This window comes from Argopecten irradians, chromosome 11 (assembly GCF_041381155.1).
Source record: "Argopecten irradians isolate NY chromosome 11, Ai_NY, whole genome shotgun sequence".
Lineage (NCBI taxonomy): Eukaryota > Metazoa > Mollusca > Bivalvia > Pectinida > Pectinidae > Argopecten > Argopecten irradians.
The window spans coordinates 11,618,236-11,643,785 of NC_091144.1; the positions used below are offsets into that span (position 1 = coordinate 11,618,236).

Below are 25,550 nucleotides of genomic sequence, written 5' to 3' on the forward strand. Positions count from 1 at the left end.
GCAGTAGTTTGGTGAAAACAAAAGGAGCAGTCATATGAGTCCGAAAGGCATGGTCTGGAACTGGAAAACCTTCCCGATGCAAGTAAAACAGAGGAATTTCAGTGCAGACTTCATAATGGAATGGTGTAAGTAGGCATCCTTCAGATCTCCTGAAGTGACCCACATAACCTCTCTCACCGAAGCTATGATACCCAATGCAGTCTCTATCGTGAAGTGAGGAGAATCTACGTGCCTGTTCAAGGCACTAGGATCTATAATGGGACATCAAGCTCCGGACTTCTTGCAGACCAGAAACATTCTGAAATAGAAAGTCGGGTGTGCAGTCTACCATAGGTACTTCCTCGACAGCGCCCTTTAGAAGTATGATCCTCTCTTCCTCCTGGATGGTAGGAAAGGAGATAGGCTTTATCGCAAAGAGCGAATCCTGTAAGAGGGGAATGCCCAATCCCCCTTGACTACTTGACTCCTCTCTTGAAGGAAGGCAGATAGTTGACCTCTTACAGAATCTGAGATTGGAGGAGCGGAGTCCTCTAGAACAGACACTTTGTCTGCAACGACCAAAAAGGATAATGGAATCTTCTTCTTGCCTTCTTCTTGTGGGAGTCACACTTGAAAACGGGGAGAGTCTGTATATTGTGAGGGTCACACGTGAAAACGGGGGGAGTCTGTTTATTGTAGAGGTCACACTTGAAAACGGGAGGAGTCTATATATTTTAAGGGTCACATTTCATAACGGGGGGATTCTGTATATTTTGGGAGTCACACTTGAAAACGGGAGGAGTCTGTATATTGTAAGGGTCACATTTCATAACGGGGGGATTCTGTATATTGTGGGAGTCACACTTGAAAACGGAAGGAGTCTGTATATTGTAAGGGTCATATTTCATAACAGGGGGAGTCTGTATATTGTGGAGGTCACACTTGAAAACGGGGAGAGTCAGTATATTGTGAGGGTCACACTTGAAAACGGGAGGAGTCTGTATATTGTGAGGGTCACACTTAAAAACGGGAAGAGTTTGGATATTGTGGAGGTCACATTTGAAAATGGAAAGAGTCTGGATATTGTGAGGGTCACATTGCATAACGGGGGAATCTGTATATTGTGAAGGTCACACTTAAAAACGGAAGTAGTCTATATATTGTAAGGGCCACATTTCATAACGGGGGGAGTCTGTATATTGTGAGGGTCACATTTGGAAACGGGGAGAGTCAGTATATTGTGGAGGTCACACTTGAAAACGGGTAGAGTCTGGATATTGTGAAGGTCACACTTGAAAACGAGGGGAGTCTGTATATTGTGAGGGTCACATTTGAAAACGGGGGGTGTCTTGATATTGTTGAGGTAACACTTGAAAACGGAAGAAGTCTGTATATTGTGAGGGTTACATTTGAAAACGGGAAGACTCTTGATATTGTGAGGGTCACCTTTGAAAACGGGGGTAGTCTGGATATTGTGGGGGTCACATTTGAAAACAGGAGTACTCTGTATATTGTGAGGGTCATATTTGAAAACGGGTGGATTCTGTATATTGTGGAGGTCACACTTGAAAACGGAAGAAGTCTGTATATTGTGAGGGTCACATTTGAAAATGAGTGGAGTCTGTATATTGTGAGGGTCAGACTTGAAAACAGGAGCAGTCTGTATATTGTAGAGGTCAACACTTGAAAACCGGAGGAGTCTATATATTTTAAGGGTCACATTTCATAACGGGGGGATTCTGTATATTTTGGGAGTCACACTTGAAAACGGGAGAAGTCTGTTTATTGTAACGGTCACATTTCATAACGGGTGGAGTCTGTATATTGTGGAGGTCACACTTGAAAACGGGGGGAGTCTGTATATGTTAAAGGACACAAATGAAAATGCCACACCTGCACACAATAGATGTAAACAAACATGTAGACAAACACGTTGTGTTAGTGTTATTTCGGACTGAAGAAGGCCCTATAGTGGCTGAATATATATTCCATAGAAATGATTTTGATTTTACTTTGAATTTATTTTGGCCTTTTATTTCGGATTATTAATATACTAGCTTTATACCGTTTTTCCTCATTATGAAGGAATTAACGCAACAAGGATATGGCGAATACTTGGCACATCTTAATGAAAAAAGATGGCCGATAAGTTTTATTATATGATCTTTCAATTAAAGTTTTCAATAAAATAAGATTTTACAAAAAACTATGAGTGAAGGTGCGGCTTCAAAATCGCCACAAAGCTTCATATATAAACACAATATGTGAAGCTGCCGCCACCCTTGTTTTATTTCTGATTTTAGCGATCGGTACCTTTGATCTATGTTGATGCTCGCGAGCAGGCATTTGCGAGCAGCCACATGCCCGATACTGAATTATTGCTTACTCAATCGGTTGACACAATAAAATGTAATTTCTAATGTTGACTTTTAAGGATGTATTCTTCTGAGGTTTTGGTCCCGTTGAAGTCTCGTTTCAACATAGACCAAAGAAGTTATGAGATTTTCAAATATAATTTATCAGTATCTGTAGCAAGTTGCCAGATGCAAATTTTGTCAAAAAATTACATTTCTATTTTTAGTAGATTTTTTTATACGGGGATTTTAAGAAATGGCCCATTTGGCGGCCATTTTGAAATTGTGTCTTTTTTTGCTTCAAGTAGAGCCACAGTTTTACCATTTTTTACTGAAATTGTTTTTACTTAAATCATTACTGCGCCGGCATTTTTAGCTGTATTTTGCTAATTTTTGTTGCAAATCGTTACTAGGTTCGTAGTAATTAAAATATTTAGCATTAATATGTGAAACAATACACTTTTGTGACTTTATTTTTACATTTAATGGTAATTTGGGCACTTTTATTTTTTACTCTAAAATAATGAAAAATAACAAAAATTCAAATGGGGCAAAAAAGTAAGCACACGGACCCCCAATTTTTCTTCCTGATTTAGAAAGAACAACCGTTTCCCTATTGATATGCAAAATAATAACAAAAGTTTAATACCAGAACTTTTTTTTATAAAGGGTTAAATTTGGCAAAAATGGCTGAAAATGGTGCATTTGGTAGCACAAAATTAAGGGGGGTAGGGGTAGCATAAGTTGTTATTCTGAGAAAATATATTAGTCTAATTGATCAAAACTGGTATATTTTTAAAGAAGACTACTAGAAAATGAATTCTACAAACATTCATACATGTCAAACACCTCATTAGGAAATTATGGCTTTAATCTCCATCTTATATGGTCAAAACGCCAAAATTCCCATAAAATCCAATATTTTGTCAACTAGGTGTCTTTGAGTGACAAAAGCTCAAAAACGAGCACACGGACATATGTTTTTTCTTTCATTTTCTTTTATGGTATGAACTCCTTTTTCCAAAAATCTATATGAGAAAAAAAGTTTAATACAAGAAAATTTTGACTTCTCAGAGGTGTACATCCTTAACGTCTATGGATGATTTTTGATATTTCCAATGCTTTGCAACGCGCCAGGTTCCATGAAGCAAATGCATTACGTATATACATTTGACAGGGCATAAAACTAAATATTCGTGCACCTTGCCGTTTTGAAAACTATATTCCATACATTCATAGTTAAACATTTTATGAAGGACTTAATCTGTTTATGTTTATATGTCCTTAATATTAATCAGAATATTTTGCTGATCAAAATATCTCTTAGGCCTCAACAATGAAAATCTTACTTCACGTTAGGTTCATCACTTTATATGTTACAACAAGAATTCCATCTACGTCTTTGGTTCGAACTATCCAAAGTAAGATTGATAAAAAGTGAATGTTTAAACTATATATCACTAGCTAAGAAAAATAGTTTTTACTGGGAAAATGCAGACTTTAACTATCCATTGATGAGACATAACCAGTATGTGGTTTAACATAAACCTGTACGTAGTTCATTTGCTTTTATAACTTCTACTAAACATCCTTATATAAATTAAATTGTATGATAATATGTGTTGATACATTATACTTTTTATGTATCAATTCAAATAAACATTACAGTACGAATGATTTCCAGTAATTAATGGCAATTTTATGTTGCAATAAATATTATGTTTCTGATCGCAATAAATATTTCCATCTAGTCCATATAGACTATCTCTGTTACACATCATCTAGTCTGTCTGTGGTCTGAATGTAGTGGACATATCATCTGGACACGATGTCCACCTGTAGTGGACACCGTGTTTACACGTTGTGCACTCCGTGTCTACATATAGTCTAAATCTTGTGCATTCCGTGTCTACCTGTAGTCTAAATCTTGTGCACTCCGTGTCTACCTGTAGTCTAAACCTCGTGCACTCCGTGTCTACCTGTAGTCTAAACCTCGTGCACTCCGTGTCTACCTGTAGTCTAAACCTCGTGCACTCCGTGTCTACCTGTAGTCTAAACCTCATGCACTCCGTGTCCACTCGTAATTCACACCGTGTGCACAACGTGTAACCTTTAGTCTACTACCAACTGTACCTAGCGAGAACTGGGGAGCCAGTAGCTACTGTTGTAGCGGAAAAGATATCACCTTCGGTCAGAAGATGATATCTTTTCCGCTACAACAGTAGCTAGCTATAGGGAGCCAGGCACCTTTGACTGGAGTACTAAAGACCTGAATGGACCTGAACGGGACCTGAAGGAGGACCTGTTTGTGCCGGAGGCTCTTTACATTATCCGTATCCCTCGTCCTTATTTCAGTCGCTATTTATAATTTTAGCAAATATTACAGATAAAATAGTTTAATTCTCTGTTAAAGCTTACCTTCCACAGTCCATTTGTTTTGTTTTCAGCATGCCGCCTCATCCATCAGCATCACGCGGATGTTCTACGGGATCGCGGGAAATCTACCGTCACAAAGCTATAAATATAAAGCCTCGCCTGATTGGCTATATACGTCCTTGGCTAAACGGACTATGACGTTATTAATCCATATGCGGAGCTTGCACCAGACACTCGAGCGATGGTCCCAAACCACGGATGACCATATTTGTAATAGTATTTAAATGAGTATTTGAGAGACTGTATCTCATTGGTGGACCAATCAAAAAACTACAGTACCGCTTCCGGTTTTGAATAACATCGATCGCCGCCATATTGCCTACGCTTCGTAGTATGCCTAGACTGAGGATAACATCAGAACGTCTTACGTAATGCCAGTAGCCATGCCCCTATCAACAGCTAACCAAGCGTTAAGTCGCTGAACAGAAGGTAAGCAAATGATACAGCATTTCGAAATTCCTGCGATGTACTACTTGTCTACTGTAGGCCTAATGAAATTTTTTTTCTTTCGAAAATTGTTTCTGAGACCACAGGAACTTGGCGTTCTGTCTATAATATAATATGAATTTAAGGCAAAGCCTCAGAAGAGCGCAGCTACATGTAAAAGATTATAACATCATAACTTTATATTGTCTATATTTTTCTACGAGATTAACAATAAAATATTTCACTGACATGCACATACTAGGCCTATCGATAGGGGAAAGTAGTCAAATTTCGGACGGATTCAAATTTCGGACAGTAATTAGAAAATACTTAAAAAACTCATGAAATAGTCCAGATATTTAATAAAAAGTCATTGTAACTGACCTATGCTTTACTTTCAAATTGGAAATTAACAAGATTGAAGAACAGATCTGTGAGCATTATATTTTGTATGGTAAGTTTGAATGTGAATATGTGACTGCGACCTTTCCTGCGGTTGAATATACAAAAATGAACTGGTCAAATGACACAATATGGAACTCCATGTCAAACATGTCTTATTCAGTGTGTTCATTAAACTTTTTGTTTTGTTTTGTTTAAACACATCCTTTTATTGTATTTTGAGTAAAAAATAAACAATACAGTGGGAATTGTATCACTATACCTATATAAAGTTTGGTGTCCGAAATTTGAACACCCATTACTAATATGAAAATTTCCTTATTTGGAACAGTCCAAATTAATCGATAAATACTTAAATATTGTTCAATTTTCGTAACATTTGTAAAGTTCTGAATGGATTTTAGTAATTCAGAGCTTTCCTTAGTTATAAAATTAATAAAAAAGTAGAAGTAGTAACTAAGGTAACCAGTTATATCCTAGAAATAAAAGTGCAAGTAGACAAGGGAACATGTTTATCAGCTAAAACCTTTAAGGGTTCTTACACATTGAGCCCAAAATCTGGGTATATATGATGAAAGTTACAAAAGATATATATTATATTAACTAAACAAACTCAACAAACTTTTTATTTCAATGCATATACATTTGCTCACATGAAATTCATGATTATGTAACAATATATATGTTTTATATGAAAATCATACTTATTTTAATTGGTTTGTAATTGCTGTCCGAAATTTGAACACCCTATGTCCGAATTAAGAACACCCCTGTCTGAAATTCGAACAGCTATACATTGCTGATTACTTTTGCCTGGTATAACACAAATTTAGTATCTGTGTCGAGTTTCAAGTGATAAATGCAAGAAAAGAAAATTCTCTTTCTGCTCATACCTCAGTTGTGGGGGTATGTGGCTAGGTTTCAAGCATACAAAGGTTTTACTATTAAGGTGTCCGAAATTTGACTACTTTCCCCTAGTTAGAGAGAATTCAAAATAATCCAAATGGAATAGTTCAATATACTTCAATCTTGTTTTTATCAGATGCAAATGCTATCAAAAATATGCGCGAATCTGTGGCGTCAGGTTTTGTGACGTCACTGCTGACGGTTCCGTGCGCTTTAGAACATACACAGTATATATTGGACCAGTACATTTATTGCGTTGTTCTTGTATCTGTGTAAATTAAAACTACGTACAGTAATTTTAAAACGTATACTGATAACACATTTTGTCTAGTACAGAAATTTCAAATCTCGTCGTGCTGATAACGAGAATTAAAACATGGCTGACTACATGGAGGCGCGAGACTTTTCCCGCGGGACACAATTTCAAAGTCCAAGGGGTACTGGAATGTATTGGAATCTATATTCACACACGTATTATGGTTAGTAGAGCTTCGCTCTACGCGGCCTTCGGCCGTGCAGAGAGCTGCGCTCTTATAAATCTACTTAGTCTAGTATAAATATATATATATAAAAAAATACCCCTATAGCATAAAAAAACATATAGGGGTATATTTTTATATATTGATACTAAATATTATTGACAGAATATCAAGCTCCTGTGATGAGATATACCTCAGTTATGTCAGTGTGTCGTATCCAAGGAAGTGTCAGCCATTTTTCTTTCTGCTCTGCTTAAATTAGTTACCTTCACTGGCCAACCCCCTATTTAAAGTAGCGAACTTCGTAATCTCCCCGCTGAAATGACGTTAGAGCAATGGAGGGTATTATCGTCAGGGGGTAGTTATCGCCAGTTTTTCTTTAATTTAAAATTATTTTTATACATGGTACAGTCTGGTTTCTATATTTTTCATCAAAGCAAAATGTTGTTATTTTGGAACCTTTCTGACCCTACCATCATTCAGAAAAAGCTTTATCTGTTTGTATTTTGATGTGCAAACCTTTTAAAATGTCTTCATTCTTTATTTCGGGTCGTCTTACGTGATAGAATAAGGTCAGTCAAACACACTTTTCCTTGAGAGATCAAAAACATAAAACAAATGCAAGAATATACATGATCTCTGACAAGTTCTAGTGCGTCTGCTAAATTGACTAGCATTCTGTGTTTATCTGGGCTACTTCAATGCTGTAAATGGGCCTGGCGATAACTAACTCACATATTAATTTTGTACACTGGAGGCAGTTATCGTCAGTTTTAAAAAGAAAATGTAAAATAAAAAAAAAATAAAAAAAGCTGATCCCAATATACAATTCTCAAATAAAACTTAAATTGAATGAAATCGAAGGGAATACTACTTGTGGTCTTAAATTATTGGACAAAGAATTAGAGAAATGTCACTATATATATATATTTGGAACTTAAAGATGGAATGTCTAAAGGAAAATTATCATATGGGCAGTAACGTTACGTACATGTAGGAATGCATTACACCAGAGGACAAAAAAAAATGGAAATTTTGGTTTGGGTTACAAATTATAGTTATTAAAGACAGATCCATATGTCATGATGTCCAGAAGACTGTTGTCTTGTAAAGAAACATACTGCTCAAGTTATGATCAGAATGCATTGAATGGATACATATAAGCTTATATCAGAACTATAAACTATAAACTGGTTTATGTTTCTTTAACAAAGCACATGATTTTACATAAACATAATTATTAACTTATATTATTTAACAACTTTTCATTGGAAATGTAATGATCTAGGCTATTTATTTTTAATAATTGTGAATGTAGAACTACATTAACATGCATTTCATTGCCAATATTTATAAATGCAAGGAAGGAGTCGTTATATGATATATTAATTACCTGAGGAAGTCTCTGTCAACAAAATATGTCAGGTGAATTGTGGTTTCACTACATTTAATATGTGTAACAGTTAAATTGTCATCAATAAACCAGAACCAGTAAATATCAATATTGTCTTCAAATTGTGTATGCAATATTAACATGAATCACATACGTGGCACAAGGTGAGAAAATGTTGTTTTAATAGGTGAAATAACAAAGACTGACGATAACTGCCTCCATGTGACGATAACTACCTCCGTTCAACCAGAAGTGCAAATAATGAATTCTCCCTTATAATCACGATTAACGCTGAAAACGAGCGCACCTATTATGAACACGGATAATGGTATAGACAACCATATCACACTTTTAAGGTAGCTCCATACTTTTGGGAAAACCCATGTCATTTTTTTCTAACAGGTCTTATTTTCTTGCATTTTTCAAGTATATTTCAAATCTGTAAAGATAAATGGGTGTTCTCGAACTACTTTTTGAGATATTTGAGCTTGAAATATACCATCCATGCAAATTTGCTGGCCGAAAATAGAAAAATTCATAAAATTATGTTTTCTGTAATATTAGGGTGAATGTAGTCTCGATCCTGTTGATTTTTTGTCCTAAATTTCTAACGATAGAACAATATACAAAACTCTTGTATTTTTACAAATGCTAACTAATTTTCGTTATTTCCCAGGACCGTTTCTATACGTAATTATCATGTTTTGCCATATTTTCGCCCGTAAAAAATCAATGAATAGGCCAAAAAGGAAATGAAAACCCATGTCAATTTCACAATATTTGTATATGATATGCCCAAGATAATATATTTTTCAAATATCATATAAAAACATGGGGTCCTCGATCAAAATTTCACAATTTTGTAAGCTTGAAGTTTGTAACTCGCAACCCTACCCCTATTTCATCCAGTGCTAAGATGGGTCATATTTGACTATTTTTTGAAAATCATGCCACAAAAAACATTACACATCAGTTCATATGTTTTTGTGATAGTATATCTGGTTTATGTCTGTTTATTTTTATGATTTTCTCCAAATTTTGTGTTTGAAGGAAATACGTGTGCGATTTTTTTAGAATTCCGGAATTTGGGTCCGGCCGGGTCCCCTCTTATCATTTATAGCGACGAACGGCACTTCCGGTGTTTAAAAATCCATTCCCATTTACGACAGGGACCGCAAAAACCTCAGAGATAGCATATAATTTTCACTTCACTGCTTTTATTTGATTTATTTAATGATTTTAAACATTCAATATAATATGTAGACAATTTTCACCTATTGAAAAAATATCCAAGTGGGATGTCGTGGCGTATCGGAAACCATTCTGGAATTCAAAACAAACTCCGCAACTTCCGGTATAGCGTCATATGAATTGGCGCGGTTTTCAAAAGTATGGACCTACCTTAAGTCAACTGTGTGACATGACTTTGCTATGACCCGGAGATGCTTAACCCGACGATAATACCCTCCATTGCTCTAGCATACGTACACGATATTGTGTTTTGACGTCATTCCATCACCAATAGAAACAATAGTCCTGCACAAACATTAACGGGTATCCGTGGTATGTGAATAAGTGCCATTATGTCCAATACAAGCTAATATAAATTTTCAATATACATTTAGGTTTTATGCGCACATTGACACTTGTGTGTCCTTGGTAGTTGTCACTCGTTCTGGACAGATAGTCACGTGCACATGGCCAGTTGAGTGCATCGAGTATGATGATGTACATGGCGATATGTGGACGGATTATTATTTGGAATTCTATTCAGCTTTAGTTGACATGTTTTTTAGGTCATCTGACCCGAAAGGTCAGGATGACCTATAGTCGTCATGTTTCGTCCGTCGTCAACAATAAGTGTTCTTATTTTTCTGGTCAATCCGAAATCCAAGATGGCCGCCACAGCTGCCATCTTGAAAACACATTTTGAACTTCTTCTCAAGTTCTACTGGTGCGATTTGGCTGAAACTTGTATGAAATGATCCTGACAAGGTCCGGACAAAGTGTTGTTACATCTCTGGTTGATCCCAAATCGAAGATGGCTACCATGACACTATATCTAATTAATTTCCTATATGATTATTGCCAAGGTAGTCAGATGACCGTTAAGGCCCTTGGGCCTCTTGTTTGCTAAAACAATTAAGCCCCATACAGCATTACAGGTAACGACTTTGTTTACATATTAGTAGGTGATGCACAGTGGACAAATGCTAGGAGTAAATGTACATGTGTAGACTGAGCGCAGGTGTGTCAATTAATTTCACACGCTTTATATAGGGGTCGGTAAGCGTGTCTGAATGTAAAACAAAAATGGCTGTCCTTGACAGGGGAATGTCTCATAACGATTTTTGAAATACAAGTACATGTATACTTTATTTTTAATCATTTGAATATTTTTTACCTTGCATTGTCAGCTTTAATAACGTAACTGATAGTGGCGTTCAGATTAGTCGAGTTCGTCGAGTATCATTGGTTCGAGGTGTTTGATCAATTACAGGCCTCAAAGTAGCACTTGGGAATGACTAGCCAATTGGCGAGTGACCTCTAAACTTTACTCGCCAAATGTTGTCAAGAGAAATTTATAAGATTCATATATTGATTTGATGTGTTAAGAGCTTTATTGAGACACCTTACACTATTGAGCAAGCAGATACACATGTACAAGTATTAAAAACATGAAAAACATAATTTTGTGTTGGTCAAAACTCTTTTTATTCAACAACTGCAATGTCCCACTAAACAGCCTCTGTACTTCAGCTTCCTTTTTGTTTTAAACCATTTTTCAATCTGTTTAAATTTTATATACGGTAATATAAGTAATTTATATATAAATGTATAGTAATTATCAATATATCTCAAATTTATTCAGTTACTAATTCATATCGCGCCGATTAGGGTTATTATATTTTATTTAAAATTGAATAAATTGGGCCTAATATCTCAGGCAGTAATGTACAAGCTTCCAAGAGTCCGTTTTTCGTTGCATATGTCTACCAGCGGCTTGGAATTTAGTTGTGGCTTGGCGATTCTATACATGTATGCATTGACGAACTTTATGTGCATATCTTGCAATGTTTTTGCAACACATTGTTTGCGTTGTTTGAAAGTTGTGTCCGACTGTACTTTCGTTTGAACTTGAAGCGATAACAATATCATGAATGTCTTACTGTCTTTCTGTGTCACACAAGCGTCTGTCTCTTTCGTAACAATCAGTAGTTGGACACAAAGTCTGTTTTGCCGGCCATTGATCAATTAATAACCTGTTTACACATCTTTCAGAACATCGTACCTTCGTCATGTCTTGGCCACAACATTCGTTCAGCCATGTCGAAGCGTTTGCTTCCTGTTGATGTATTGGCTTCAGTCCCTTTTTTCACATGAATCCAGAGTCAAAACTGCCATTGTTCTCTGTTTGTTTTGACTTTTTAAAGCCAAAACAAGTCAGGGGGATTTGCCCCGGCCTTTTTGCCGCCATATTGCTACTGATACATGAGGTAGGGTCATCAAGACGCTTTACAGCAGGCAGTGATTATGCTTTTAAGCGCTTTTCTTACACAGATTAGATATGTGTAACTATTAAAAGAACCGAACACATAAAATAAATCCGGAAATATTAAGGAATTTTTTACTCGCCGTTTGGCGATACATTGTTAATTTTAACTCGCCTTTGGGAATATTTACTCGCATATGCGAGTAAATTTCTCTCAACTTTGAGGCCTGAATTAATCGAAGAAGAAATCTGTAATCGAGTTTCATCAGAATTTTAGGACACCATGATAAAACAAAGTATAAAGTGAAGAAAATCAAGCGACATAAAAAATGACAGCACCGAGAGGCCTTGCAATCGTAAGCCTTTGAAGGATTTTTTTTATATGAAATTTGTTTATACATCAAGGAATAAAGTAATCGATTTTAATCGCTCATTGATTGGTTAAATAAAACTGATAATCGACCATGAAATTTCAACCTATTCCCAACATCACCAGGATTTTACAATAAATTTAATATCTGCCTCTGCCAGGGATCGAACTCAGGACCTCAGCTCTGGATTACCAGTCTGACGCTCAACCGATTGAGCTAAAGAGAAGTTCTCTCTAGCTGAGCGCTAGTATTGACCAGGGTTACATACTCCCCCTCCAGGTATCAACTCGTCCTCGAGTTTCCAGGGGTCACAACTATTCCTTCGCAGGTATTGTGAAGTATCATTCCCGAGTCCCTACGTGGGAGCCAATGTAACAGGGTGCAGGATTTATAATAAATCTAATACCTGCCTCTGCCAGGGTTTGAACTCAGAACCTGATGATTACTAGTCTGACGCTCAACCGATTGAGCTAAAGAGAAGTTCTCTCTAGCCGAGCGCTAGTATTGACCAGGGTTACATACTCCCCCTCCAGGTATCAACTCGTCTTCGAGTTTCTAGGGGTCACAACGATTCCTTCGCTGGTATTGTGAAGTATAATTCCCGAGTCCCAACGTGGGAGCCAATGTAACAGGGTGCAGGATTTACAATAAATTTAATACCTGCCTATGCCGGGGTTCGAACTCAGAACCTCATGATTACTAGTCTGACACTCAACCGATGGAGCTAAAGAAAAGTTCTCTCTAGCCAAGCAACATATTGCTGCTGGTATTGACCAGGGTTACACTAATTTATACTAGACTAAGTGGATTCATATATTATAGACAGAACACCAATTTCCTGTGGTCTCAGAAAAAAACAGGTATAACACCATGTTTACGTAGACACTATAAGTCTAAAACCAGGGGTATGTACACATTACAAGTCTAACACCAGGATATATAGACACTATAACTTTTTAAGTGTTGTGATGTCATTGCAGATAGGGCTGAACTTCCCAAATATTGGATTTCCAATGATCATTCACTGACTGTTGGTTTTTAATAATTGAGGAACTGGATTTCTCTCATGCAGACAATCCCAAACACCGTCGGACCGACGGACATGTCTGGTAAACTTACAACCGGTCCGGTAAAAAAATACAATTTTCCGGACATGCTGTCCGGTAAAATTTCAGCGCTACAACAGGTATAAATATCACACAAATATGATAAAATGTAGTTAAATAAATAACAATACATCTCTGTGGCACTAAATTCACGGATAATGGCATACGAAGTGCAAATAATGTCCGTACAGTCGTGTATTAATCGGAACTCTTCGAGCATTTTCCATTCCGATAAGAATGTGAAGGCCCGAGGTTGTCCGAGTGGTCGTTTATTAGATCGAGTAGATCTCTGTTACTACGCGCTTAAAACATATTGAATTTCATACGATCAAAGCGTTTTACTGATCATGATGATAAAGCGAAAGTGTCATGGCTGACGTTATTTAAAAGCACACCGATAGGGCCTAGTCAGTATGTCTCGTATCTGAGGATGGTCTGATGTCATGTTCTCTTTGTAAAGAATATTACGGGTTCAACTCACGTGATAATTTAAACCAGAGATTAAAAAACTTGCGAGGGCAGAACAAATTCATAACGGGATGTTCAAACAGGAAAGTATCAGCGGTGCCGGCGGAATCGGTGGCTGTAAAAACATTACAACAACTGAAAAAAGCGGATACTGAGAAGATGTTGATTCTTTTTAAATCAATACATGCCATTGTTAAAGCAATCGTCCACTGTCAGACTTTGAGTCGTTATGTGAACTGGATGTCGCAAATAGAGTATGTGAACATTATTAATGATATATATGACAACAAGGACATAGAGGATGATTTCTTCGATGACTTTCAGTCAAAAGCAGATAATTTCATGGGCATCATGATGTATTCCAGGGAATAGTAGATCAGAATTATCACTCTGTAGCAAGATGTTTGGATCTTTATCCTTGTTTTAACTGTTTCTCCAACTACTTTCCCTTTTAAATCTCGTAACTTTTCCAATCCTGTAAGAAGAATCTAATCATAGAGAATTATCCATGGTTAATCAACTACCAGCTGAGCAATAAAATGATTGTAATTTTGTTATCATAGCTTCGCTTGTTATATTTCCATTATTAAATTCCTTTCCTGTACCATATACACATCAACCAACAGCAAAACAAAAATCATGTCAATTTTCAGTAAATATTTTTGGTCTGGTAAAGTTTCATCTGGTCTGGTGAAAATGAAAATTTTACCAGACCAAATGTCCTGTAAGTTTTCAAAGTGTTTCGCATTGTCTGCTCATGAACATTTTCGTTCATACTAATATTATTATATACAGATACACTTGTACAATTGTCTTTTAATAAGTATATAGAATCATAAAGAATTATGAATTGCATTTATATATATGTTTAGAGATCTTAGGAACATATTGTTCGTATGCTTGCATATTCATTAGCAATAGGGTTGTCATTGATATTTTTTTTAATTTATTGTCAATATTGATTCCATTAGTTTAGTATTGAAACAAATTTAAAAAGATCTATATTTTTTGGAATCCATCTCAGAAACACATGCCTAAAATTATATATAAGTACCGGTATTGTCAACATCTGACTCATGGACACAATCATGTATGCCTTCACTAGTACTGTCAGGTCATTGATGTCATTCAACTCGATCAACATGTATTATAGAGGCAGGGAATATAACTGGATACACTGGTTGCATACATAAGATAATGTCAGGATCAATGCCTTCGGGTAAAACGAGGATTCACAGTCAGATCATTTTACATATTCTATATAAGTATTATTGGTTTCAATGTGTTAAAACATTAAAGGGACAATTCAGTCTAAGAGAACATTAAAATTTGCACATATATCGAAAAAAAACAGTTCTAATGGAAATTAGATCAGTCGGTTTTACTTTGATATGCCTGAAAAGCCCATGGTTGTGACATGTGTGTAGATGTTCAAACTCGCTCGCTGTCCGCCATTACACATTGTGGTCGAACTTCTTGTATGCCGAACCCTGTCCCTTGCTCGTAGAGTAATGCAATTTTTGTCGAGAACTGCTCAAATCGCTCTGACAGTAGTATGTTTACCTTATTAGGTGAATTGTCTTGTCTAAATATCATTTTATCACCTTCTCAGTGGTTATGTAGTTTATTTATCTAACGTGCGTGACTTTGGCTCGGGTATGGGTACAGCGTCCATATTGTACCTGCTTAATCCTATTGATCAACGATTTGATATTTCAACGATATTAATTAAAATACTAAACAATGACGTGGAATTTGTCAATATTTTGTGTTATATGTTTCATAAGAAATATAGAACAATACATTTATGCCATATTTTGCTTCTTGGTTATGTAAAAGAATTAGCCTGAGTGAATTGTCCCTTTAATAGATTTGATTGAGTGCAAAATGTCTGCTTGTTTTTAAATTATTAATAAGTTATTCATTTTAAATTGACATCAAAGTAACAGTCAAATCAAAGCAAAACTGATATCAGATATTATTTTTTTTAGATAAATTAATATTTAATAAATATGTCATTAATACTTAAATCGACTTAGCCTCCTTATAATGCAAATTTTTTTTATTGTAGATGTCACCACAGCATAGACCCTATTTTGTGACTTCTTGGCAGAGCACAATCTTCCCTACAATGCATATGTTGCTGATCATTTCACAAAGATCTACAAGAAAATGTTTCCCGATATCAAGCTTAAGATTTCCTGTAAGTTTGCTTGTAGTCAAACAAAGACCACCATGCTAGTGAAGAAAGCCCTGGCCCCAACGTTAGAGCAGGAAGTAGTTCAGCACCTGAGATCTAGCAGTAATGGTTCATTTCTTAAACAGCAGGACTGTCTCACGGTCCCTGGCCATGTCTATTTGTAACGTCAGCAATTCTCAGAACATTTGCAAATATACCTTCAACAAATGTTCTTGTAAGGATATCTTTCATAAGGTATTAAGTTCTAAATGAAGTAAGCTATAGCCTGTATGTAAAAAACCCATCTTGTTGGAATTTGAATGTAAAAAGAAAATTACTGTAATTACCTGCATATAACCCGCGTTCTCTATGATTTTGAAAAATAAATTACAGATAACCCACACAGTCAGATTGCCTTCGGGTTATACTTTGATGTAATCCTTGAAAATACAGTTGATTTTTGACAGGACATATGTAGTATATGATATACTAATAATGGTTCATGAGTCTATATATATATATACACATATATATATATGCTTATAGTCATTTCATTTCGAAAGGGCTATAGGTTTATTCAAAGATATGTAAAGCTATCAATAACATATTTTTTTCTTTGGAAATAGGTTTTAAATGCAAGGAATAATAGCTCATACAAAAATATTTTAGAATAGTGAGAGGGTTACCTGAACTATTTCCAACATACATGTATAGCCCGCATATTTTTAGCCCACCATCAGCAGATGGTGGGTATTCAAATCGCTTTTCGTCTGTAGTCCGTCCGTTAACAATTCTTGTTATCGCTATTTCTCAGAAAGTGATGAAGGGATCTTTCTCAAATTTCATATGTAGGTTCTCCAAGGGCCCTATAGCTAGTTATACATTTTGCATTTTGGGATCAATCGGTAAACAAGATGGCCACCAGGCAGCAGCCATCTTGGATTTTGATAGTTAAAGTTTGTCATCACTATTTCTCATAAAGTACTGAAGGGATCAGGCAGCCATCTTGGATTTTGGTAGTAAAAAATTGTTTCCACTGTTTCTCAGAAAGTACTAAGGGATAATTCTCAAATAACACATGAAGGTTCCTCTTGGGCCCTAGTTGTGCATACTGACATTTGGGACCGATCGGTCAACAAGATGGCTGACCATGCCAGTCGCCATCTTGAATTTTGATTGTTGAAGTTTGTTACCACTATTTTTCAGAACGTACTGCAAGGATCTGTCTCAAATTCCATATGTAGGTTCTCCTCGGGTCCTAGTTGTGCATTTTGGGACCGATCGGTCAACAAGATGGCCAACAGGCCGCCATCTTTGATATTGATAGTTGAAGTTTGGAAAGTAGAGAAAAGATCCATCTGACAATTGTCAGACATAGATCAATCTTTGCTGGGGCACCAAGCTCCCTCTGGGATCTCTTGTTATAATTTGGTAATAGTTTTCACAGATAGCCCGCATCGGCAGATAGCCTGCATTAGGCATCTTCTGATATAAAAAATTGTATAGCCCGCTGGCAATACGCAGAAAACTACCGTAAATGATTAAAAATAAGAAATTGATATCCAGATATGTTATTTTTGATTTCAAATAATAAATTTCCTAGATTCAATGAATTTTGCTGTGCTTAACTGGCTAATAGATATTTAGTTAAGACTATTGTAATTTTGATTTGTAACTGATTCTTTTTTTTTTTTTTTTCCTTTTTTCTTTGAATCATGATAATCCTTTGCAGAATGTTATTTCCTTTGTCCCAGACAACTACTCTGTTATGAAAGGTAGACACAACTCTCTGATGACCTACATCAAAGAGAAAACACCCTTATATTTTTGATATTGGATGTAGCTGCCATCTGAGCAACCTGTGCACTGTGGCAGCTGTCAAGACCCTGCCTATGCCCATCGAGGATCTATTGGTGGACACCTTCTTCCATTTCTATTACAGGTACATATAATTTGTATACATATGTATATTGCTTGAGGTAATTGGTTCCCAAATTCTTTATAAGATTTAAACTTTTAAGACAAAGATCTCATATGATGTAATGTGTGTTAATATCATATAGTCCCACTTGAAAACATGTATTTATAACATTTATCATTCAGTGAAGATATTTCAGTGGGTGTTTGTTGAGATGATAGATTGAAACTGTGGGAATGTTAAAGATGCTCCACCTCTGACAAATAGCATTTTTTCACAATAAAAAACATGAGCAGACGAATTAGTATTTTTCTTCAGTTACAAAAGTTACTTACTGTACACCATTACCACTATTGAAAAGTTTCAGCTTCTAATTTTACACCAAGATAAAAATATCAAACAATAATTACTTGCGTACGGAAAAAAATCGATGGCACTATGTCCTAAATGGAATGAGGTACTGATTGCGCATGCAACCGAAAGCAAAATTATATTGTTTTTTGTGTTCATCAGACATATATATATACATGATTAAATACCAATCGTTGTTCAAATGATAAGAATCATTTAAGCTCTGTCGGTGGTGGGGCTTAAAATAAAATATTGTTTGTTTCCCCTTTCCGACCTACCCACCAAAACACTCCCTACCCAAAATATTTTATTGGCATTTTCCATACCAAAAATATTTTTTCATTTCTAATTTTTCTTTGTTTTCTCTGTTTGTTTCTTTTCTTATAAGACATTTTATGCTTTTATAACTTCAGTTTTAGAAAGAAAACTAATAACTTAGGTATTTGTTGTCTAATCAAAAAAAAAAAACTACCTACCTACCCAACACTGGTATGGGTTGTTAAAGGGGAAACAAACAATTCATTAGGGCTGGCCTGGAACATCTTTAATTATTTAACTGAGAAATATGTTAAATTATATATTTTCAGCTCCAGCAGGAAAGAGAAGTACATAGAATTTACAAAGTTTTGTGATGTGGAGCCAACCAAGATACTGAAACATTGCTCTACCCATTCGTTGAGTCTTGAGAAGTGTGTAAAGTGAAGTGCCTCCTAGATCACTGGCCAGCCCTCCAGAGCTACTTCAATTCTCGTGATGACGTGGAGAAGCCTGTCCGCATCAAGAGGATTGCTGGTCAACTATCATCTTCATAGATGAGAATGTACTACTTATTTCTGGCTTTCATCCTAGAGTCATTCAAAGAGTTCAACATAACATTTCAGCTATTACTATTTCTTTTGAGGGCACTATTGTTTTATAGTGTTGTCAAGGTATGGCATAGTACCCGAGCCGTTTTTTCCTGTGTAAATTCCTCAGCATTCAAGTTTTCAAACCATGACATCATAGTGTTTTGCAAAACGTCGTCTGCATATAGCTTGTTTGCCAGTGAACAGCGCAAATAGCGACAGTGACATCATATTTTTCAATGTCGACGTACATTACAAAAAGCATGCCAAACCATAATCCCACGGGAAACCATTGTATCCCACGGGAAACCATTGTCCCGGGACTATGGCTAAATAGTGCCTGGGGACTGAACCAATGAAAACGTGAGAAAAGGTCACGTTATGTACTAAAACTCTAATATGACAAGAAGATATGGCAATTGTTTTGAAAAAAAAAATATGACAGAATATTTTTATCTGTATATGATTATGAGTATGATTAGTAGTTCTTATCAATGTAAAGTCTATATATATTTGTGTATGATTATCACACACCTATGTCTTAATCTAGCTTTGATAATTCTTGATTATTTACACAACAATTTTTTATCTTTGATAATTCTTCAATATTTAAAATGTTTATTAGATTAACCTATTTATACATTCATATTAAGCTAGAATTTCTCTAATAACATTCCATTATACTTCAGGCTGATGAATTTAGGATTGGTTATATGGCAAAGGAGATCAGACATCTACTGGGGAGGTTCCTGGGCAGATTCGTCAAGGCCAAAGTCATCCGGGAAGCTGATCATTTTACCAAGGTTGAGTTTGACAACATCAACAACCAGATTCCAGACAGCATTGTGGACATTGGACCATTCTGCTATGCATACATAGTCGACAAAGAGGACAGCATTTCCCCATCCTTGACCAATAGAATTTTGGGGTAAGTTAAACAATATAAGTGTATAAATCATGAATATGTATTAAAAATAACTTGTAAAACAGTTCAACATGATTAATCATGGATATTTAAAATTTTGCATTAATCTGAATTAAATGTATTTCCAGGATGATAATAACAATAATAGAAGTTTGTTATGATTTATTATCAATACTAATTACTTAAACTAATTTCAATTTCATTTGTGATAACTTGCCATAGAAAAACTTTACACTAAATATTTTCATTTTTATTCTAACAGGTCTTTCAGGAAATTTTATTGCACTGTTGTAGACAAGATGATCAAGAAGTTTCCATTTGAGGATGCAGTTGGGTTAGGTACCTTAACCCTGCTACACGGTCTGATGGCACACCAACAGATGTGATGGCCATTGCCAGGAAGTTCCCAGGGATTGTTCCACAGGAGGACCTTCCCAAACTAGAGTGTCCTAGGCTTGGTTATAACTGGAACAAGGACATTAAGGCGTTTAAGCCCCATTAATCAATCAATCAACCAAACTAGAGGATGAACTGACTGATTAATCTGTGACAGCTGATTTTGAACTTCATGGGCCAGTATGGGAAATATGTGTAATCACATCACAGGTGACAAGCAATTTCCAGTTCTGTTCATTCTGTCTGAAGCCATGTTGACCATTCCCAATGCAAATGCAAAATGCGAAAGGACATTTTATGGTGCACAAACTTCAGACAGAGAACCGAGTCCAGGAGGTCCTGAAGCTGGCAAACACAGCAACAAGGAACCATAATATGTGTCACCAATCTTCAGATTTCCAAATGGAATTGAGAGAATTAGTGCTTGAACTTAGCTTGTACTGTGATGTGTTCATATGGAACAATCTGTGATGTGTTCTTATGTGACTTGATCATGAACAGTATTTATTGAGTTGAGTTTGTCAATTTAATGGTTTAACAAACAGTTGATATTTTCTCTTTGAAAAAAAAAAGATATATGAATATCTGGTGTCATTTGCAGCTAGTCAGTTGTGTTTATTTAAAGAAAATAATATTTTTAATTGAGATGTTTGTCAATCATATGGAAATAGTTGCTACGGTATTGTTTTTATTATGTCAAAATCTTTTATGAATTTTATGTGACAGAAGCAGTTTGTAGGTTTTTCATAAAACATGAATTTATAGAGTTCAAGTTATATTTAACACAAAATGTCATTCATGAATATGACTACAATACTTCTTTCTTTATTGAAAGTAGTATATGAATATCTGTGATGTCATTTGTGACATAAAATATATATGTGATAGAACTGCAGTAGTAGCCAGTATTTATTTTCAATTAATCTAAGAAAAATATTTTAAATATTATGGAGACATTCAGTTGTTATTTCTATTGAAAGTTTATTGTTATATGTATTCTGTGGACATCTGGGATGTCATTTGTAACTTATATACATTGTATAATAGTTGCTGTATTTGTTTTACAAAGTAGAGTAATATGTGTGATCAGATGTCATTTGTGAAATTGATATGAAGGAGTTCCTATTTTTTATTGAGAATTTGTGCAATCATTGTAGGGCATAATTTTATTATTAATTTCTAGAGTGTAGGTATGGGCATTATGATGCTGTCATACGATGTTTACTGAATATGTTGACATCTAAAGCTTTAACCTGGTGTTTTTCTTGTTAAGCACCTATTGCTTCTTATCAATTAACTTAAATTCATCCTCATGTGAAATCTTTCAAGATGTTAAATATTATGGAATTTATTCACAAATACAAATAAATGATATAGTTGTTTAAAACTGTTTTCAAGTTATCTGTACTGTATAGTGTGTTAAAAAAAATTCTCTAGATTTACTTCAATTAAGACTTATAGTTAATACGCCACAATGTGGCATGTCAACTCAAATGTCAAAAATGTCATCAAAAAATCAAATCTAAATCTTCATCAATGCAATTCAAGTTTGAAATAAGATGAACTTCAGTCTTATTGGGATTAAAAGATGCAAGCGATGCTTTTGCCCACCTGTTTATCTTTTCTAAATCGCTATTAAGTACATATTCAATTTCTCTGCATGAAGATGAGGATTTTATTAGATTTATCGTCCGCAAAAAGACATGTAGAAAGCTCAGCAATATTGTTCAGAAAGATAACAAAAAGAAGAGGACCAAGTGTTGAGCCTTGAAGGACTCTAGCCTTAATCTTACCTATTTCAGAAAATGGATTAATGTTATTACTTTTTGTTATCGAAAAATAAGATAATTTTCCAACCATAACAAGAAATATCCTGAAATACCATTGTTATTTTACAAGTACACCTTTGTGCCAGACCCAGTCGGAAGCTTTTGAAATATCACAATAAACTTACAAGTGATTTGTTTTCTCTTCCATAGGTACTACACTAACACCATACATATCTGGGTACTAGAACACAAGCACCATATATGTCTGAGTACTAGCTATAGAAAACTAGCACCATACAAGGTACAAGTTGAGGCTATTAAGTGTTGATGCAATTGGTCACGCATCCTGTGCACGTTAAAAAACAGACATTACGTTATAAGTGTTGATGCAATGTGATCACGCATCTTGTGCACGTCAAAATAACAGACGTTGCAACATTATAATATCCTAGACAGTATACGTGATCATAACCCCTCGAGATTTAGGATGCTTGATGTCATTCCTGTCATCTATTCTCTTTTGGCATTTATAGCAATTTTAGGTAAAATTAGTGAATATATTTTATCTCCTGTCTGTTGTCCTGTGTCATCAATTCATTTATCCATTGATTCATGGAATAATCACGATTTCAACTTCCAGGGGCGTAGCCAGGGTTAAAAAGCATGTGGATACAATGACATAATTATGTTTTTTTTTCTTCGTGCCGAATAAGGGCAACCCCTCCTAGTATGAATCCGATCTGCTGTAGCGATATTCAGGTATTCGGATATCGAAATTACGTTTTATTTGAAAATATACTTAGTATGAAATCGGATTCCAGGTGAAAACGATTTAATTATTCTAAATGGAAACGCCACCATTCCCTGATGAATTCAACTGGAATCTGGATATGCATGATATGTATGTATTAATGAAAAAACGATAAATAATTTTAAAATGTTGTAATAGTGAAAAAAATGAATGCATATATCAATTACAAGTATGGACTTATTTATAACACCATATTAACCGAATCAAAGGTCCATAATTTACATTAGATATACAATTGTAGAATATGTTTTAATAGGTGCATATTTCTATATATTAACTCAACGTTTTTACCTGCAGATGACCACCCATTAGCCAATGACAATTTAGTGGAAAATCAGAGCATATATAATAATAATTGATTACTAGCATTTCAATATAGTTGCATTCCCGACCATATAATATCATAGTAACGCTAATGTTTAAATAATTTAATAAACTCAAGCAATGAATCTGATGGGAATTTTAAATACTCATGATTGACATGTTGGTGATCGGCGTACGACTGTTAGAGGATGTATTAAATATGTTTATTTACGATAACTAAATATTAATGTATTTACTTTCACAACGTAACCTGCCACATTCTAATAAAATGTATACTTGAAGACAGATGGGCAACGTCAGTATCGGCCAAAAGTCTCCTTTGCAAAGTTAGATTATTTTACATGTAAAGACTGGGGATACGGGGGCCACATCGTGGTTACTAATAATTATATTACTCGATGTAATGGTATACACGTCAAATACTTGTTTGTTTGATTAGTTTAACGTCCTATTAACAGCCAGGGTCATTTAAGGACGTGTCAGGTTTGTTACCATATGATAATGTCTGTATTTGATGTCTATAAGGTGTGTATACCACCACAACGACTTGTCACCACATGACAACGTCTGTATTTTGTGCGTATACCACCACATCGACTTGTCACCACATGATAACGTCTGTATTTGATGTCTATAAGGTGTGTATAACCACCACATCGACTTGTCACCACATGATAACGTCTGTATTTGATGTCTATAAGGCGTGTATACCACCACATCGACTTGTCACTACATGGTAACGTCTGTATTTGATGTCTATAAGGTGTGTATACTACCACATCGACTTGTCACCACATGATAACGTCTGTATTTTGTGCGTATACCACCACATCGACTTGTCACCCCATGATAACGTCTGTATTTGATGTCTATAAGGCGTGTATACCACCACATCCACTTTTCACCACATGATAACGTCAGTATTTTGTGCGTATACCACCACATGATAACGTCTGTATTTGATGTCTATAAGGCGTGTATACCACCACATCAACTTTTCACTACATGGTAACGTCTGTATTTGATGTCTATAAGGTGTGTATACTACCACATCGACTTGTCACCACATGATAACGTCTGTATTTTGTGCGTATACCACCACATCGACTTGTCACCACATGATAACGTCTGTATTTGATGTCTATAAGGCGTGTATACCACCACATCGACTTGTCACTACATGGTAACGTCTGTATTTGATGTCTATAAGGTGTGTATACTACCACATCGACTTGTCACCACATGATAACGTCTGTATTTTGTGCGTATACCACCACATCGACTTGTCACCCCATGATAACGTCTGTATTTGATGTCTATAAGGCGTGTATACCACCACATCCACTTTTCACCACATGATAACGTCAGTATTTTGTGCGTATACCACCACATGATAACGTCTGTATTTGATGTCTATAAGGCGTGTATACCACCACATCGACTTGTCACTACATGGTAACGTCTGTATTTGATGTCTATAAGGTGTGTATACTACCACATCGACTTGTCACCACATGATAACGTCTGTATTTTGTGTGTATACCACCACATCGACTTGTCACTACATGATAACGTCTGTATTTGATGTCTATAAGGCGTGTATACCACCACATCGACTTTTCACCACATGATAACGTCAGTATTTTGTGCGTATACCACCACATGATAACGTCTGTATTTGATGTCTATAAGGCGTGTATACCACCACATCGACTTGTCACTACATGGTAACGTCTGTATTTGATGTCTATAAGGTGTGTATACTACCACATCGACTTGTCACCACATGATAACGTCTGTATTTTGTGCGTATACCACCACATCGACTTGTCACCACATGATAACGTCTGTATTTGATGTCTATAAGGCGTGTATACCACCACATCCACTTTTCACCACATGATAACGTCAGTATTTTGTGCGTATACCACCACATGATAACGTCTGTATTTGATGTCTATAAGGCGTGTATACCACCACATCGACTTGTCACCACATGATAACGTCTGTATTTGATGTCTATAAGGTGTGTATACCACCACATCGACTTGTCACCACATGATAACGTCTGTATTTTGTGCGTATAAGGTGTGTATACCACCACATCGACTTTTCACCACATGATAACGTCTGTATTTGATGTCTATAAGGCGTGTATACCACCACATGATAACGTCTGTATTTGATGTCTATATTGTATACCACCACATCAACTTTTC

General features: G+C 35.7%; 1 protein-coding gene and 1 long non-coding RNA gene across 8 annotated transcripts in view; one reads left to right on the forward strand and one right to left on the reverse strand.

Annotated features, from left to right (window-relative positions):
• Window positions 1–4,840, reverse strand: part of LOC138334750 (uncharacterized) — a 54,943-nt gene extending 50,103 nt beyond the window's left edge. The window contains exon 1 of the long non-coding RNA XR_011210157.1: window positions 4,752–4,840. This is a non-coding gene — a long non-coding RNA (uncharacterized lncRNA). The remainder of the gene's footprint in view (window positions 1–4,751) is intronic.
• A 128-nt stretch (window positions 4,841–4,968) lies between these two features.
• LOC138334749 (uncharacterized) lies at window positions 4,969–21,814 on the forward strand. Of its 7 annotated transcripts, none has more exons than XR_011210154.1 (6): window positions 4,969–5,198; window positions 15,885–16,016; window positions 17,747–17,934; window positions 18,849–19,479; window positions 19,796–20,034; window positions 20,294–21,814. XR_011210154.1 is itself a non-coding variant. In XM_069283456.1 (6 exons), the coding sequence occupies exons 4-6, from the start codon at window positions 19,074–19,076 to the stop codon at window positions 20,351–20,353; spliced, it is 384 nt and encodes a 127-aa protein (XP_069139557.1). In that variant the 5' UTR covers window positions 4,969–5,198; window positions 15,885–16,016; window positions 17,747–17,934; window positions 18,849–19,073; the 3' UTR covers window positions 20,354–21,814. The 7 variants fall into 7 exon arrangements, 4 of the variants coding, with proteins under 4 accessions (XP_069139557.1, XP_069139554.1, XP_069139556.1 ...); XR_011210155.1 differs by having other exon boundaries at window positions 18,849–19,469; XM_069283456.1 differs by having other exon boundaries at window positions 18,849–19,190; window positions 20,326–21,814.
• Window positions 21,815–25,550: the final 3,736 nt, after the last annotated feature.